We start from the raw sequence: 15,392 nt of genomic DNA, 5'->3' as shown, positions 1-15,392 counted from the left end.
ACAGAAAGCTCAGAGGAGGGCAGCACACAGAAAGCTCAGAGGAGGGCAGAGCACAGAAAGCTCAGAGGGCAGAGCACAGAAAGCTCAGAGGAGGGCAGCACACAGAAAGCTCAGAGGAGGGCAGCACACAGAAAGCTCAGAGGAGGGCAGCACACAGAAAGCTCAGAGGAGGGCAGCACACAGAATGCTCAGAGGAGGGCAGCACACAACCACTTCTCGTCTCTGCGCAGACTTGGCACATCCATCTGAGCTGCAGCAGGGGTGGACACCTGGCTCTGCAAAAGCTTCCTCAGGGGCACGAATGAGCAGTACCCTGGTGGCAGGAGAGCCCTGTGCCTGGTTAAGAGGAGGGCAGCAGTGCTGGGCTGCGGGAGGGGCAGGGGGATGTGATTCACCTCTCCACCACTTCTTGTCCGTTCCAGCAGAGAGTGTCGTTCTCAACAGCAGAGCTGTGGCTGCAGATGTGCTCTGGCAAGCTGCTGTAAAAGCTGCTGTGGGACTTCAGCTTCCTGATGAGTTCCCTGGAAGAGAGGGGAGAAAAAAAAGAGATCTATTAAAAATGGAGCTCAGTCAAAAGAGGAGAAGAAGAAAAGGTTGGTGCACTTTAACCAGGGAAGGGAGTCACACAAACACCACAAGAAAGCAACTGGCTGCAGACCATGAGTCTTACTTCTGACCTCAGGCAGCATTTTGCATCAACCCTTGACTGCTATCATTCAGTCAAGGGCTGAATCCATATCTCCTGGGGCAGCCCTGCCTGTGACAGGAGAGCTGCTGGGGCAGCAGAGCCTCGGCCCAACCATGCAGCACACCAAAGCCAGACACACTCCGAGTCCTCACGGCAGCTAAGGAAAGGTGCTGCCGGCTCAGGCCATGCAGACATGGGGTGCATCTGAGCAGCTGCCAGCAGTCCTCTCCACTCTGCAGAAGGTTTGGGAGACCCCTGAGGAAAGGACAGCCTGGTCACTTTGCCTGCCATCCACCAGCCCATGCCCCTGCAAGGCCAGGTGGCAGTTTTGGTGGCAGAGGAGGGCAGGGACTCTCAGCACAGCCCTGTGCAGATGGCTGACACTGGGTTTCATGCTGTGTCTTCAGGGCACAGGCTGGGCTGGCTGTGGGGTCACAGTCTACATTCTGAGGAGACCTTCTTGTGGCCTTCCAGGATCTGAAAGGGGCTCCAAGAAAGCTGGGGAGGGACTTTTGAGGGTGTCAGGGAGTGACAGGACTGGGGAGGATGGAGCAAAACTAGAAGTGGAGAGATTGAGATTGGATGTTAGGAAGAAGTTGTTGCCCATGAGGGTGGTGAGAGCCTGGCACAGGTTGCCCAGGGAGGTGGTGGAAGCCTCATCCAGGCTGGATGTGGCTGTGAGCAACCTACTGTAGTGTGAGGTGTCCCTGGCCATGGCAGGGAGGTTGGAACTGGCTGAGCCTTGAGGTCCCTTCCAACCCTGACAATTCTGTGATGCTGTGGTTACAGTCATCAAAATGGCTCTGGCACAGAGTCACAGAATGGCAGGGGTTGGAAGGGACCTCTGGAGATCACTCAGTCCAACCTCTCTATGTTGGAGGTTCACCTATGCAGGTTCATCCAGGGGGGGCTGGAAGAGCCACAGCCACAGTGCCTGCACCAGACACAGCTAGGCTGGGAACCAGGCTGCACCTCCACCCTTCACTCTCCCTTCCCAGCACCACAGACCTTGTCCCCAACAGGTGCCCTCCAGCAGCAGTCATAGAATCACAGAATCAACCAGGTTGAAAAAGACCTCAGAGATCATCAAGCCCAACCTGTTACCTAATACCCAACACCTCCTGACAACTCAACCATGGCCCCAAGTGCCACATCCAAGCCTTTCTTGAACACCTCCAGGGATGGGGACTCCACCACCTCCCTGGGCAGCACATCCCAATGGCCAATTCCTCTTGCTGGGAAGAACTTTCTCCTCACCTCCAGCCTAAACCTCCCCTGGCACAGCTTGAGACTGTGTCCTCTTGTTATGGTGCTGCTTGCCTGGGAGAAGAGACCAACCCCCACCTGGCTACAACCTCCCTTCAGGGAGTTGTAGAGAGCAAGAAGGTCTCCCCTGAGCCTCCTCTTCAGCAGGCTAAGCAACCCCAGCTCCCTCAGCCTCTCCTCATAGACCAGAGGTGCCAGGCTGACCTCAGGGACTGCAGCAGAGGCTGTGGGAGCAGGATGTGCCTGTCCCTGCAGGCCAGGTCTGTCCCCTTGGGGCCACTCAGCAGCTGTCCCTGGGAACACTGGCAGATTGAATTGGGTACCTGGGAGAGGAAGGAGGAGAACAAGAGCAGAGGGCAACTGGCTTCACACACTCCTGCCTGGGGTTCAGCCCATTTGCAACAGATTATCTCTTGGCCTCCTTCCTCCCCAGGAGGGATGGTGAGGGATCAGCACCAGGAGCTGGGAGCACTCCCAGGGGTGTTCCCCAGTGCCCGCAGCGGTGGCAGCTTCATCCTCTGCGCCCTGTGGGCTGTGGGGAAGTCCCTGGCAGCACCCAGCAGGCAGGCACAGCAAGCTCAGGCAGGCTTGGGTGCAGAGGGGTCCCCTTTGCTTGGGGATGTCCGGGGGTTCCATCTCCAGACGAAGCCCCCAGCAGCCAGCTGGGGGCAGGCGAGGCACAGAGAAGCGACCCCAGCACCGGCCAAGGCAGAGGCACTGCTCTGCTCTGCCTCTCTGCTACCCAGGAGCAGGGCTCTGCCCTGAGCAGCCTGCCAGCCCGTGCAGGCAGGGCTATGGAGGCCCAGGGCCACCCAGATCCTCTCTCAGCTCACCACAATACAGCCTACCAGGATACCACAAGCATCAACCTGTCCATGAACAAGGGTTACCAGGAGGAGTCAAAGTCCCTCTAAAGGGTGGGAGTCCCTGGCACAGATTGGAGGAGTGCTTCAGACATTCATCTCCTGCATGAACCACCTCCTGTGGCCATCTCCTGCATGAACCACCTCCTGTGGCCATCTCCTGCATGAACCCCCTCCTGTGATCATCTCCTGCATGAACCCCCTCCTGTGGCCATCTCCTGCATGAACCCCCTCCTGTGATCATCTCCTGCATGAACCCCCTCCTGTGGCCATCTCCTGCATGAACCCCCTCCTGTGATCATCTCCTGCATGAACCCCCTCCTGTGGCCATCTCCTGCATGAACCACCTCCTGTGGCCATCTCCTGCATGAACCCCCTCCTGTGATCATCTCCTGCATGAACCCCCTCCTGTGATCATCTCCTGCATGAACCCCCTCCTGTGGCCATCTCCTGCATGAACCCCCTCCTGTGGCCATCTCCTGCATGAACCCCCTCCTGTGGCCATCTCCTGCATGAACCACCTCCTGTGGCCATCTCCTCCAACTGCTTCCATGGGTCCATCCTGTATGGCAACCACATGTCTGGATGATACTTCATGGGAAATGCAGGCTGGGGACAGAGTGGCTGAGAGCAGCCAGGCAGAAAGGGACCTGGGGGTACTGGTGGACAGCAGCTGAACAGGAGCCAGCAGTGTGCTCAGTGGGCCAGGAAGGCCAATGGTATCCTGGCCTGCAGCAGGAACAGTGTGGCCAGCAGGAGCAGGGAAGTCATTGTGCCCTGTGCTCAGCACTGCTTAGGCCACACCTTGAGTCCTGGGTCCAGTTCTGGGCTCCTCAGGTTAGGAAAGATGTTGAGATGCTGGAAGGTGTCCAGAGAAAGGCAACAAAGCTGGGGAGAGGTCTGGAGCACAGCCCTGTGAGGAGAGGCTGAGGGAGCTGGGGTTGCTTAGCCTGCAGAAGAGGAGGCTCAGGGGAGACCTTGCTGTCTCCAGCTCCCTGAAGGGAGGTTGTAGCCAGGTTGGTCTCTTCTCCCAGGCAATCAGCACCAGAACAAGAGGACACAGTCTCAAGCTGTGCCAGGGGAGGTTTAGGCTGGATGTTAGGAGAAAGTTCTTCCCAGAAAGAGGAATTGGCCATTGGGATGTGCTACCCAGGGAGGTGGTGGAGTCCCCATCGCTGGAGGTGTTCAGAAAAGGCTTGGATGTGGCAGTTGGAGCCATGGTTTAGTTGTCAGAAGGTGTTGGGTGTTAGGTGTTGGACTTGATGACCTCTGAGGTCTTTTCCAACCTGGTTGATTCTGTGATTCTATGACTTGTGTTACCCTTCCTTTTTGCTGGACAGGCTTCCCAAACAGACATCTCAATCCATGCTGCTTTCTCATAAATCAACAAAGCTGCTTCCTAGTTTTGCTCCATCCCCCCCAGTCCTATCTCTCCCTGACACCCTCAAAAGTCCCTCCCCAGCTTTCTTGGAGTCCCCTTCAGATACTGGAAGGCCAGAAGAAGGTTTCCTCAGAACCTTCTCCTCTCCAGCCTGCACAACCCCAACTCCCTCAGTCTGTCCTCAGAGCAGCTCCAGCCCTCTGCTCATCCTCGTGGCCCTTCTCTGGACACCTTCCAGCACCTCCAGATCCTTCCTGGCACAGAGGCTCCAGAACTGGCCCCAGAGCTGCAGCTGTGGTCTCAACAGAGTAGAGCAGAGGGGCAGAATCCCCTCCCTGGCCCTGCTGGCTCTGCCTCTCCTGCTGCAGCCCAGGCTGTTGTTGCCTCTCTGCTGCAAGAGCTCACTGCTGGCTCCTGTTGAGCTTCTCATCTCTGAGGTTCCTTCCAACCCAATACATTCTATGATTCCCTCTTGCAGTCCATCCCACTCAGCCTGAGTGTTCTCACCTTCTCCTGCTTGACAAAGTTGCTTCTTGCTCCATGTGAGCCACTTTTAGGACTTTCTTCTCAAGAAAGAGGTCCTCAGGGTCCTGAGCGGAGCGGTGCTGCCTCTGCTGAGCGTGGCCACACAACCTGCTGAGCTGGAAAACACAAACACAGCAGCATGAGCAAGTCTTCAGCATGGAGAACAGAAGGTCCTGGGGAGACCTTAAGAGCTGCATTTCAATGCCTGAAGGGGACTTACAGGAAGGCTGAGGAGGGACTGACTGTTTAGGAGGGCCTGTGGGGATAGGGCCAGGGGCAATGGCTTGAAACTGGAGCAGGGGAGATGTAGGTTGGACATCAAGAGGAAGTTCTGCACAGTGAGGATGGTGGAACACTAGAAGAGGTTGCCCAGGGATGTGGTGGAGGCTCCATGCCAGGAGATGTTCATGGTCAAACTTGATGTAGCCCTGAGCAGCCTGACCTAGCTGGAGATGTCCCTGCTGACTGCAGGGGGCCTGGACCAGATGACTGTAGAGGGTCCCTTCCAACCTGGTGCATTCTGTGGTTCTGCTAGGACCAGGACACTGTGGGAAAGAGCCAGGATGCAGCCTGGCACCTGCACATGGTCCTGTTGTCCCCACCTCTCCCATAGCTCACACCAGCACCAGAAAGCCAACTGCTGCCCTAAGGATGCAGTCTTGCTCTTGTGTGAAAGCCCACCCTGGGGGAGGGAAGGTAGGAAACTTCAGGCAAGACTTTTGGCCATCAAAGCATGCCTATCAAACTCCCTGAGCTGCAGGGGGGAACAGCTCATCTTCCTGCACTACACTAAATGTAGACTGGCAGGGGGCACTTGAGATGTTCCCTGATCCTTCCCTGATGAAAGCAGTGGCATAGAACCATAAAGTGTTGGAAAAGCCCTCTAAGATCATCAAGTCCAACCATCAACCCAACCCCACCCAAAGTGCCATGTCTACATCTGGTTTGGACACCTCCAGGGATGGGGACTCCCCCACCTCCCTAGGCAGCCTCTTCCAGTGCCTGAGCACTCTTGCAGCAAAGACAATTTTCCCTACAATCCATCCTAAACCTCCCCTGGTGCAACCTGAGGCCACTTCCTCCTGTCCTGTCATTCCTTACTAGGGAGAGGAGACCAACCCCCACCTCACTGCAACCTCCTCTCAGGGAGCTGCAGAGCCCAATGAGGTCTCCCCTCAGCCTCCTCTTCTCCAGATCAAACAATCCCAGCTCCCTCAGCTGCTCCTCCCCAGCCCTGCTCTCCAGACCCTTCCCCAGCTTGGTTGCCCTTCTCAGGACCTGCTCCAGCTCCTCAGTGTCCTTCTTGGAGAGATGGGCCCCAGACTGAACCCAGGACTCCAGGTGTGGCTTCAGCAGTGCTGAGCACAGGAGGACAATCCCTGCCCTGCCCCTGCTGGCCACACCATTGCTGATCCAGGCTGCTGGTGGCCTTCTTGGCCACTTGGGCACACAGTGGCTCATCTTCAGCTGGCTGGTGGCCAACAGCCCCAGGTCTTTCTTTGCTGCACACCTTTCTGCCCCAAGCCTGGAGCACTCATGGGGTTGTTATGACCCAAGTGCAGGACCCAGCACTTGGCCCTATTAATCCTCACACAACAGACCTTGGCAGGTCGATCCAGCCTGGCCAGATCAAACAGCCCAGTAGAACAGCACAGGGTGGTCCCAAAGGTGAGCTCCCCAGCAGCAGTGGTGCCTGGGGAGGACACTTGTCCCTTGGTGATCTCCCCAGAGAAGGAAACAGCTGCAAATTCACCCCCAGCAGGGACTGCAGTGGTGGCTGTGGCCCTGCTGGCTGTCTTGGGCCACTGGCTGCATGGCAGAGGTTTAATGAGGTGTTTGGAATCCCTTCTCCTGCTGCTGTAGGCTGCTAACGAATGATCTGTATGCTAATGAGCTCATTTGTGTCATTAACAGAGCTCTGTTAATCAAGACCTCCCATGGTATGGCCAGGCTGGAGCCACAGTGCTGCCTGTAGTATGGGCCCTGATGTGTTTTAATTAGTGATGATGTGCTTGATGCTCAGCCCTGGGCACCTGCAGAGCAGCCCAGGCAGACCCTCAGCTGCCTCAGGATGCACAGCCAAGGACCTGGGGCTGCTTTACAGAGGGGAGGGGAGGGGGAGGGAGGGGGAGGGAGGGGGAGGGAGGGGAAGGGAAAGGAAGGGAAGGGAAGGGAAGGGAAGGGAAGGGAAGGGAAGGGAAGGGAAGGGAAGGGAAGGGAAGGGAAGGGAAGGGAAGGGAAGGGAAGGGAAGGGAAGGGAAGGGAAGGGAAGGGAAGGGAAGGGAAGGGAAGGGAAGGGAAGGGAAGGGAAGGGAAGGGAGGGAGGGGAGGGGGAGGGGAGGGGAGGGGCTTCCTAAATGTCCAGCTAGGGGTGAGGCCACACTTGAATCCTGCCTTCAGCTAGGGGAAGGGGAAGGGGAAGGGGAAGGGGAAGGGGAAGGGGAAGGGGAAGGGGAAGGGGAAGGGGAAGGGGAAGGGGAAGGGGAAGGGGAAGGGGAAGGGGAAGGGGAAGGGAAGGGAAGGGAAGGGAAGGGAAGGGAAGGGAAGGGAAGGGAAGGGAAGGGAAGGGAAGGGAAGGGAAGGGAAGGGTCTGGAGAACAGGACTGGTGAGGAGCAGCTGAGGGAGAGAGGCAAGAGAAGAAGAGAGAGAAGAGAGAAGCAACCAAGCTGGGGAAGGGTCTGGAGAACAGGGCTGGTGAGGAGCAGCTGAGGGAAGTGGGGGTGTTTAGGCTGGACAAGAGGAGGCTGAGGGGAGACCTCCTTGCTCTCCACAACTCCCTGAAAGGAGGCTGGAGTGAGGTGGGAGTCACTCTCTGCTCCCAACTAACAAGTGATAGCATGAGAGAAAATGGCCTCAAATTGTGCCAGGGGAGGGTTAGGTTGGAGATGAGGAAAAATGTCTTTGGTGCAAGAGTGGTCAGGGACTGGCACAGGCTGCCCAGGGAGGTGGTGGAGTCCCCATCCCTGGAGGGGTTCAAAAAACGTGCAGACATGGCACTTTGGGACATGGTTTAGTGACTGTGGTGGCACTGAGTTGATGGTTGGACTGGATGACCTTAGAGTTCTTCTCTAACCTTAATGATTCCATGCTGGGATGTGAAGGGAGCTCCATCAATTGCCAGGAACACAAAGGCACCACAAAGGCCCAGGGAGGTGGTGAAGAATCCTTCTCTGGAGACTTTCAAGCCCCATGTGGATGCATTCCTGTGCAACCTGCCCTGGATTCTCTGGTCCTGCTCTGGCAGGGGGTTTGGACTCGATGATTTTGGGAGGTCCCTTCCAACCCCTAGCATCCCGTGAGCCTGTGAACGAATACCAACCCCTCCTGCTCTTGAGCCTCATCTCACCACCCACACCCAGGCCTGGGAGCCCATAAAATGCCTGTTCCTTGCAGCACCTCCCAGAATGGCATGACAGACCTCCAGAGAACCACCTCATTAATCTTCACAGCACACCGAGGCAAGGCAGCCAGCTCCAGCTCCCAGCTAGCTGCACCCCGGGGGCCAAACTCACCCCTGCCGCCCACGGCTACCAGCATCTGATGTGTAAAGAGAAGAGATTAATGCTGTCCTATTACACCCTGCATCTGGGTGAGCAAATAAATTAGTCATGTCACCCCTCTCGTTATCAGGAGCAGCACAGGTTGTTTGCTCAGCCTGCCACGGCACGAAGAAGGAAAGAGAAACCTCCTGGGAGCTGGGCAGTGCCATTACCGGGCCACAGCTCGGGGGGAAGAGCTGCTGCCACTGCTCCCTGCTGCCCCTGCACCTCCTTCTGCCCCTGCAGCTCCTTCTGCCCGAGTGGCTCCTCCTGTAGCTGCCTGGGGAGAAGCTCCTGCAGCACAGAATCCATCCAGGCTGGAAGGGACCTCCCAAAGGTTTGGCATTCAACGAATCCAAGTGCTGGGTGCTGCACTTTGGCCACAGCAACCCCAGGCAGTGCTCCAGCGGCTGGAGAGCTGCCAAACAGAGAGGGACCTGGGGGTACTGATTGACAGCCACCTAAACATGAGCCAGCAGTGTGCCCAGGTGGCCAAGAAGGCCAAGGGCATCCTGGCCTGCATCAGGAACAGTGTGGCCAGCAGGAGCAGGGAGGTCATTGTGCCCTGTGCTCAGCACTGGTCAGGCCGCACCTTGAGTCCTGTGTCCAGTTCTGGGCTCTTCAGTTTAAGAAGGACATTGAGACACTTGAAGGTGCCCAGAGCCTGGAGAGGAGGAGAGTCAGGGGTGACCTTCTTGCTCTCTACAACTCCCTGAAGGGAGGTTGTAGACAGACAGATGTTGGTCTCTTCTCCCAGGCAGCCAACACCAGAACAAGAGGACACAGTCTCAGGCTGCACCAGGGGAGGTTTAGGCTGGATGTTAGGAAGACGTTCTACACAGAGAGAGTGATTGCCCATTGGAATGTGCTGCTCAGGGAGGTGGTGGAGTCACCATCATTGGAGGTGTTCAGGAGGAGACTTGATGGGGTGCTTGGTGCCATGGGTTAGTTGATTAGGTGGTGTTGGATTGGTTGAGGGGTTGGACGTGATGATCTTGGAGGTCTCTTCCAACCTGGTTGTTTATTGTTATTGTTATTGTTATTGTTATTGTTATTGTTATTGTTATTATTATTACCACCATTATTATTATTACTACTATTATTACTATTATTATTATTACAAGATCCCCAAAGCCCTGAATTTCCCCAAAGCCCTGAATTTTTACAAGCTGCAACAGCCAAGGCAAAAGCCTCCCAGCCCCAGCTCGTTAACAAGCTGGTTAATTACCCCAATTCATTAGCCTCCTTCATAAAAGTGTGACCCAGGCCACCAGGGGAACACTTTGCCTCTTGCCAGCCACTACCCACAGCCCCATTTAGTTATCCCAGCTTCAGGGAACAACTGTGCCCAGTGGTGGGGCAGAGCTCCTGGGGACCGGGATGGGAAGCAGCTGGCTCCTGCCAGCTCTGGGAGCCAAACGCTGTGTAATGGCTCAGATTTAGAGGCAACACTGATGTGAGAGGAGCATGGGGGCCAAGCTGATGGAATAGCACTCTCAGCCTGCTTTAATGCTTCCCCATTCAAGGCAAGAGGTGCCAGAGGACTGCAGGGAACCTGCTTCTGGAAATGATGCAGCTGCGCCGTGAGAAGCCAGGGACTGGATCCACCTCCATGGATGCTTTCAGCCAGGTCAGCTGCAAGGCTGTAAAGCTCAGCATTGGCTCATGGGGGGGGGGGGCCTGCAGGCCAACAGAAGCTGATGGCCACACAGCTGGCATTCAATTAGATCATATAAGAATCACAGAATCATTAAGGTTGGAAAAGTCCTCTAAGATCCTCAAGTCCAACCAGCAACCCAACGCCCACCAAGCCCACTAAACCACGTCCCAAAGTGCCACATCCCCAAGCTTCTGAACACCTGCAGGGATGGGGACCCCACCACCTCCCTGAGCAGCCTGTTCCAATCTCTGATCACCCTTAGAGCAGAGACAGTTTTCCTTCTGTGCAACCTAAACTTCCCCTGGTGCAGCTTGAGGCCATTTCCTCTCATCCTATCATTTGTTCCTAGGGAGAAGAGACCAAGCCCCACCTCACTTCCAACCTCCTTTTAGGGAGCTGGAGAGAGGGAAAAGGTCTCCTCTCAGCCTCCTCTTCTTCTCCAGTCCTCTGATCATCTTTGTGGCCTTCTCTGGACCCTACTCAGCTCTGGTGAGACCCCACCTGGAGTACTGCCTCCAGTTCTGGAGCCCCTATTGCAAGAGGGATCTGGAGGTGCTGGAAGGTGTCCAGAGAAGGGCCAGGAGGATGAGCAGAGGGCTGGAGCACCTCTCCTGTGAGGACAGACTGAGGGAGTTGGGGCTGTTCAGTCTGGAGAAGAGAAGGCTCCCAGGTGACCTCATTGTGGCCTTCCAGGATCTGAAGGGGGCTCCAAGAAGGCTGGGGAGGGACTGCTCAGGATCTCAGGTAGTGATAGGACTGGGGGGAATGGAATGAAGCTGGAGGTGGGGAGATTCAGGCTGGAGGTGAGGAGGAAGTTCTTCCCCATGAGAGTGGTGAAGCCCTGCAATGGGTTGTCCAGGGAGGTGGTAGGGGTGCTGTCCCTGGAGGTGTTTAAGCCCAGGCTGGATGAGGCTCTGGGCAGCCTGATCTAGTGTGGGGTGTCCCTGCCCATAGCAGGGGGGTTGGAACTAGCTGATCCTTGTGGTCCCTTCCAACCCTGACTGATTCTGTGATTCTAAAGAAGTGCAGCTCCCCAAACCACTTCTCATAGACTTGTGGCCACAGCCTGGGTGCAGCTGCTGGGAGGCAAAACTCCTGCGGGCACCTCTCAGCTGGCCACAGCAGGCTGGCACCCCTCAGAGCACCAGGGCCACTGAGGAAAGCCACTCTGCTGCCCAGGCACGAGGCAGGGTGGCCACAGGAGCCAACCCCCTCTCCCCCTGCACACCAGCAAGACAAATCTGGGGGGAGAGATTGGGAAGCAGCACACGTGTGACCCTCAGCACCAGGCTGAGCAACCCTTGGAGGGGTGAGAGCGTTTTCAAGGTAATTTTCTAGGAGATGTTAAGAAGAAAAGCTAATCAGCTTCTCTTTGGAGGAGAAGAGAGTACATCAGGCACTCCTGAATACCTGCTGCTGCTTCTCATTCAGCCCATGAGCTCCACTGCTCTGAAGGAGAGCTTGCTCTGTTTGACCTCTGCTTCAACTTTGCATGGACTTTCCATCTGTCTCCTCTGTGAACTCTTCTGCTTACAGATCCACTCTCCAGCAAGGCACACTACTACAGAATCATAGAATCAGTCAGGGTTGGAAGGGACCACAAGGTCCACAAGGGACCACCTCCCTGGACAACCCATTCCAGGGCTTCACCACTCTCATGGGGAAGAACTTCCTCCTCACCTCCAGCCTGAATCTCCCCACCTCCAGCTTCATTCCATTCCCCCTAGTCCTATCACTACCTGAGATCCTGAGCAGTCCCTCCCCAGCCTTCTTGTAGGCCCCCTTCAGACACTGGAAGGCCACAATAAGGTCACCTCAGAGCAAAAACCTCCAGGGATGAGGCTTCCACCACAAGGACAACAAGGCTGGGGAAGAGGCTGGAGAGGCAGAGGGCTGGAGCTGCTCTGCTGTGAGGACAGACTGAGAGAGTTGGGGCTGTGCAGGCTGGAGAAGAGAAGGCTTTGAAGAGATCTAATTGTGGCCTTCCAGTATCTGAAGGGGGCTACAAGAAAGCTGGGGAGGGACTTTTGAGGGTGTCAGGGAGTGATAGGACTGGGGGGGATGGAGCAAATCTAGAAATGGGTAGACTGAGATTGGATGTTAGGAAGAAGTTGTTCCCCATGAGGGTGGTGAGAGCCTGGCACAGGTTGCCCGGGGAGGTGGTAGAAGCCTCCTGCCTGGAGGTGTTTGCAGCCAGGCTGGAGGTGGCTGTGAGCAACCTGCTGCAGTGTGAGGTGTCCCTGGCCATGGCAGGGGGGTTGGAACTGGCTGAGCCTTGAGGTCCCTTCCAGCCCTGACAGTTCTATGAGTCCAAAGAGCACATTTGTGCCCTGCTTATCTCCAGAGCCTCCAGCGAAGCTGAAAGCAGCTCCTCAGGTGCTGCTCCAGAAATCAGCTTAATTACATTCTAAAGGGCTTAAACCAAAAACACACACTGCAGTGATGGGAGATAGAGCAGAAACTTTTCACCAGTAGTAGCACCAAGCCCATTCAGCATTTCTGCAGGTGTAATGAAAATGCTAATGTATGTTAATGTTTAGCCTGTGCTCAATGTTTTGTTGTGTTAATTTCCCCAGGGCTTTAATGACTGATTCAAATCTGCCACCCTATCCCAGCCATGGCATTGCCACCTACTGCAGCCACCCTCCAATCAATGCTGATTAAGAGAATCATGAATGGGTTGGGTTGGGTTGGAAGGGACCTGGAAGATCATCTTGTTCCAACCCCCCTGCCACGTGCAGGGACAACTTTCCCCAGCCCAGGTTGCTCAAGGCCTCATCCAGCCTGGTTTTAAACACTTCCAGGAATGAGGCATCCACAAACTCCCTGGGCAACCTGCTTCAGTTTCTCACCACCCTCATGCTAATGAACTTCTTCCTTACTCTCCAGTCTCAATCTCTCCTCTTCCAGCTGAAAGCCATTTCCTTCTCTATCACTCCCAGCCCTTGGCAAAAGTCTCTCCTCAGCTCTCCTGGAGTCCCCTTCAGGTACTGGAAGGCTACTCTAAGGTCTCCCCAGAGCCAATTAGAATGGAATGGAATGGAATGGAATGGAAATAGAATAGAATGGAATAGAAATGGAATGGAACGGAATGGAACGGAATGGAATGGAATGGAATGGAATGGAATGGAATGGAATAGAATAGGTTGGAAGAGACCTTCAAGATCATCATGTCCAACCTATCAACCAACAATTCTTCCAGTCCCCACAGCAGAGGTTCTGCAGCCCTCTGATCATCTTCAATGCCTCCTCTGGACCCTCTCCAACAGCTCCAGGTCCTTCTTGTGCTGGGGGCACCAGAACTGGAGGCAGTGCTGCAGGTGGGGTCTGAGCAGAGCAGAGGGGCAGAATCCCCTCCCTGTGCTGCTGCTCTCCCTGCTCTGGCTGCAGCTCAGCACACAGCTGCCTGCTGGGCTGCCAGGGACCAGTGCTGGCTCCTGGGGAGTTTGTCACCAGCTGACACCCCCAAGGCCTTCTCCTCCAGACTGCTCTCAAGCAGCTCCTCACCCAACCTGGATTCGTGCTTGGTATTGCTGTGACCCAGGTGTAGGAGCTTATGGTTGGCCTTGTCGAACTTCAAGTGTTCAGCATGGGTCCACCTCTCAGGCCTGTCCATGCCCCTCTGGATGCCATCCCTGCCCTCCAGAGTGTCAGCTGGGTCACACAGATTGCTGTCATCCACTAACTTGCTGAGTGTGCAGTATCTCACCACTCACCTGAATTCAGGTGAAGTTTTTAACTGGGCTGATTATTGTCAGGACCTTTGTGATTGAAATCACTTTGGGTTTTTTCTTTACCTTGGATGAAGAAAGGGATAACAGAGGCTGGACAACATCTTCTCACCACCCACCACCCCCAGTGTGAGGGTATGTGAGAGGGTTGAGGGTGCCCTCAGTTCCACTGCCCCTGTCACTGACAAAGATGTTGAACAGCAGCGAGGAAACATCTAGCTGGGACAAACACTCTTCTGAGAGCCTTGTACTCACTGCATCCATACTGTCAGGAAGATGGGAGAGGGACAGCTCCCTGCAGAGGATATGACTGTGGGCATAAAAATGGATTTACAAGCCTTGCTTTTAGGAGGCACATCATTATTGACCAAGTAATGATTTTTCTTCTTGATCCAGGGCACTCGAGCAGAGGGAAGAAACTCAGCAGAACACAGATGTCTTCTGCACACATTTCCCTAAGATTCCTCATTAATGAAGTGCTCCATGTCATTAATCAGCCCTGCAGCATTGCCATGGCTGTTATTCAGGCACCACCTCACAAGGATTACATGAGAGACAAGATCCCAAGTCACTGGTGCGGAGCAGCAGGGATGGTGGGAAATGACCTGCTCTCCACGGTGAGGAGGAGAGGGTTTAATAATGCATGGCCCTTAAATAATGCAAGGCTATAATGTGCAAAATGCACACAAACACTAATGCTTAGAATAACAGAGAGCCTGTCACACCAGTGCCCCTGGTGACACCCAGCCTGTGCTGCTAACGTGGGCTAGGAACGCTCACAGAGCCCTGCAGCCACCACACCACACCCCCAGACACACACAGGATGCCAGGGGGGCTGGAAGGGACCTCGAAAGCTCATCCAACCCAAGCCTCCTGCCAGAGCAGGGTCACCTAAAGCAGATCACACAAGAACACATCCAGGTGGGCTTAGAATATCTCCAGAGGAGGAGACTCCACAACCCCTCTGGGCAGCCTGCTCCAGGGTTCTGTCACCCTCACAGTGACAACATTCTTCCTCCTGTGTCCATGGCACTTCCTCTGCCTCAGCTTCCACCACTGCCCCTTGTGCTGGCATTGGGCAGCACCCAGCAGAGCCTGGCTCCAGCCTCTGGGCACTCACCCTGCACATCTCTGTCAACATGAATGGGGTCACCCCTCAGGCTCCTTCTCTCCAAGCTAGAGAGCCCTCAGCTCTCTCAGTCTCTCCTTGTGAGGACTCCCTTCAGCATTTTTGTGGCTCTGTGCTGGACTCTCTCAAGCAGTTCCCTGAGGTCCTTCTTGAACCAAAGGGCCCAGAACTGGACACAATATTCCAGATGTGGCCTCACCAGGGCAGAGTAGAGGGGCAGGAGAACCTCTCTGGACCTACTAACCACAGCCCTTTTAATCCACCCCTGGGCAAAGCTGGGCAGCACCGATGGCCGTAGGCCAGCACCATGTGTTCGTCTCCTTCCTCAGGTTCACTGGCCTCCTTGGCACATGTGGCAGGCTTTTAACATCCCATCGTGTTTGTGCTGCAGAAAGGAACAGCCTCAGAGCAATAAACTCCTAGCAGCTTCGTTTGGAGAGGGAAAGCAGCTCCCTGCCGTGGGTCAGGAGGGTAAGGCAGCGAGGAGGGGTCCGACTCTAATCGGTGACTCAACAGCAGCCCTGGCAGCTGGGCTGCAAATAGCATCAACTCCTACCCAGCCAGCTTCCCCCCTGCAGCCATGAGCTGGGGTTCAATTCTGCCTTCAGA

The 15,392-nt window shown here is 55.4% G+C and overlaps 1 protein-coding gene across 1 annotated transcript in view; it reads right to left on the bottom strand.

The window, feature by feature from the left end:
• GPC3 (glypican 3) overlaps window positions 1-15,392 on the bottom strand; it is a 253,442-nt gene that overhangs the window by 99,911 nt on the left and 138,139 nt on the right. Inside the window, exons 4-5 of the mRNA XM_054169528.1 lie at window positions 4,706-4,839; window positions 396-521 (exon numbers count right to left, since the gene is read on the bottom strand). Of these exons, the coding sequence (XP_054025503.1) occupies window positions 396-521; window positions 4,706-4,839 (260 nt within the window). The remainder of the gene's footprint in view (window positions 1-395; window positions 522-4,705; window positions 4,840-15,392) is intronic.

Source organism: Dryobates pubescens, chromosome 18, assembly GCF_014839835.1.
Source record: "Dryobates pubescens isolate bDryPub1 chromosome 18, bDryPub1.pri, whole genome shotgun sequence".
Lineage (NCBI taxonomy): Eukaryota > Metazoa > Chordata > Aves > Piciformes > Picidae > Dryobates > Dryobates pubescens.
Note: the sequence above shows the minus strand (reverse complement) of the source record. Positions and strands in the feature narration are given on the sequence as shown.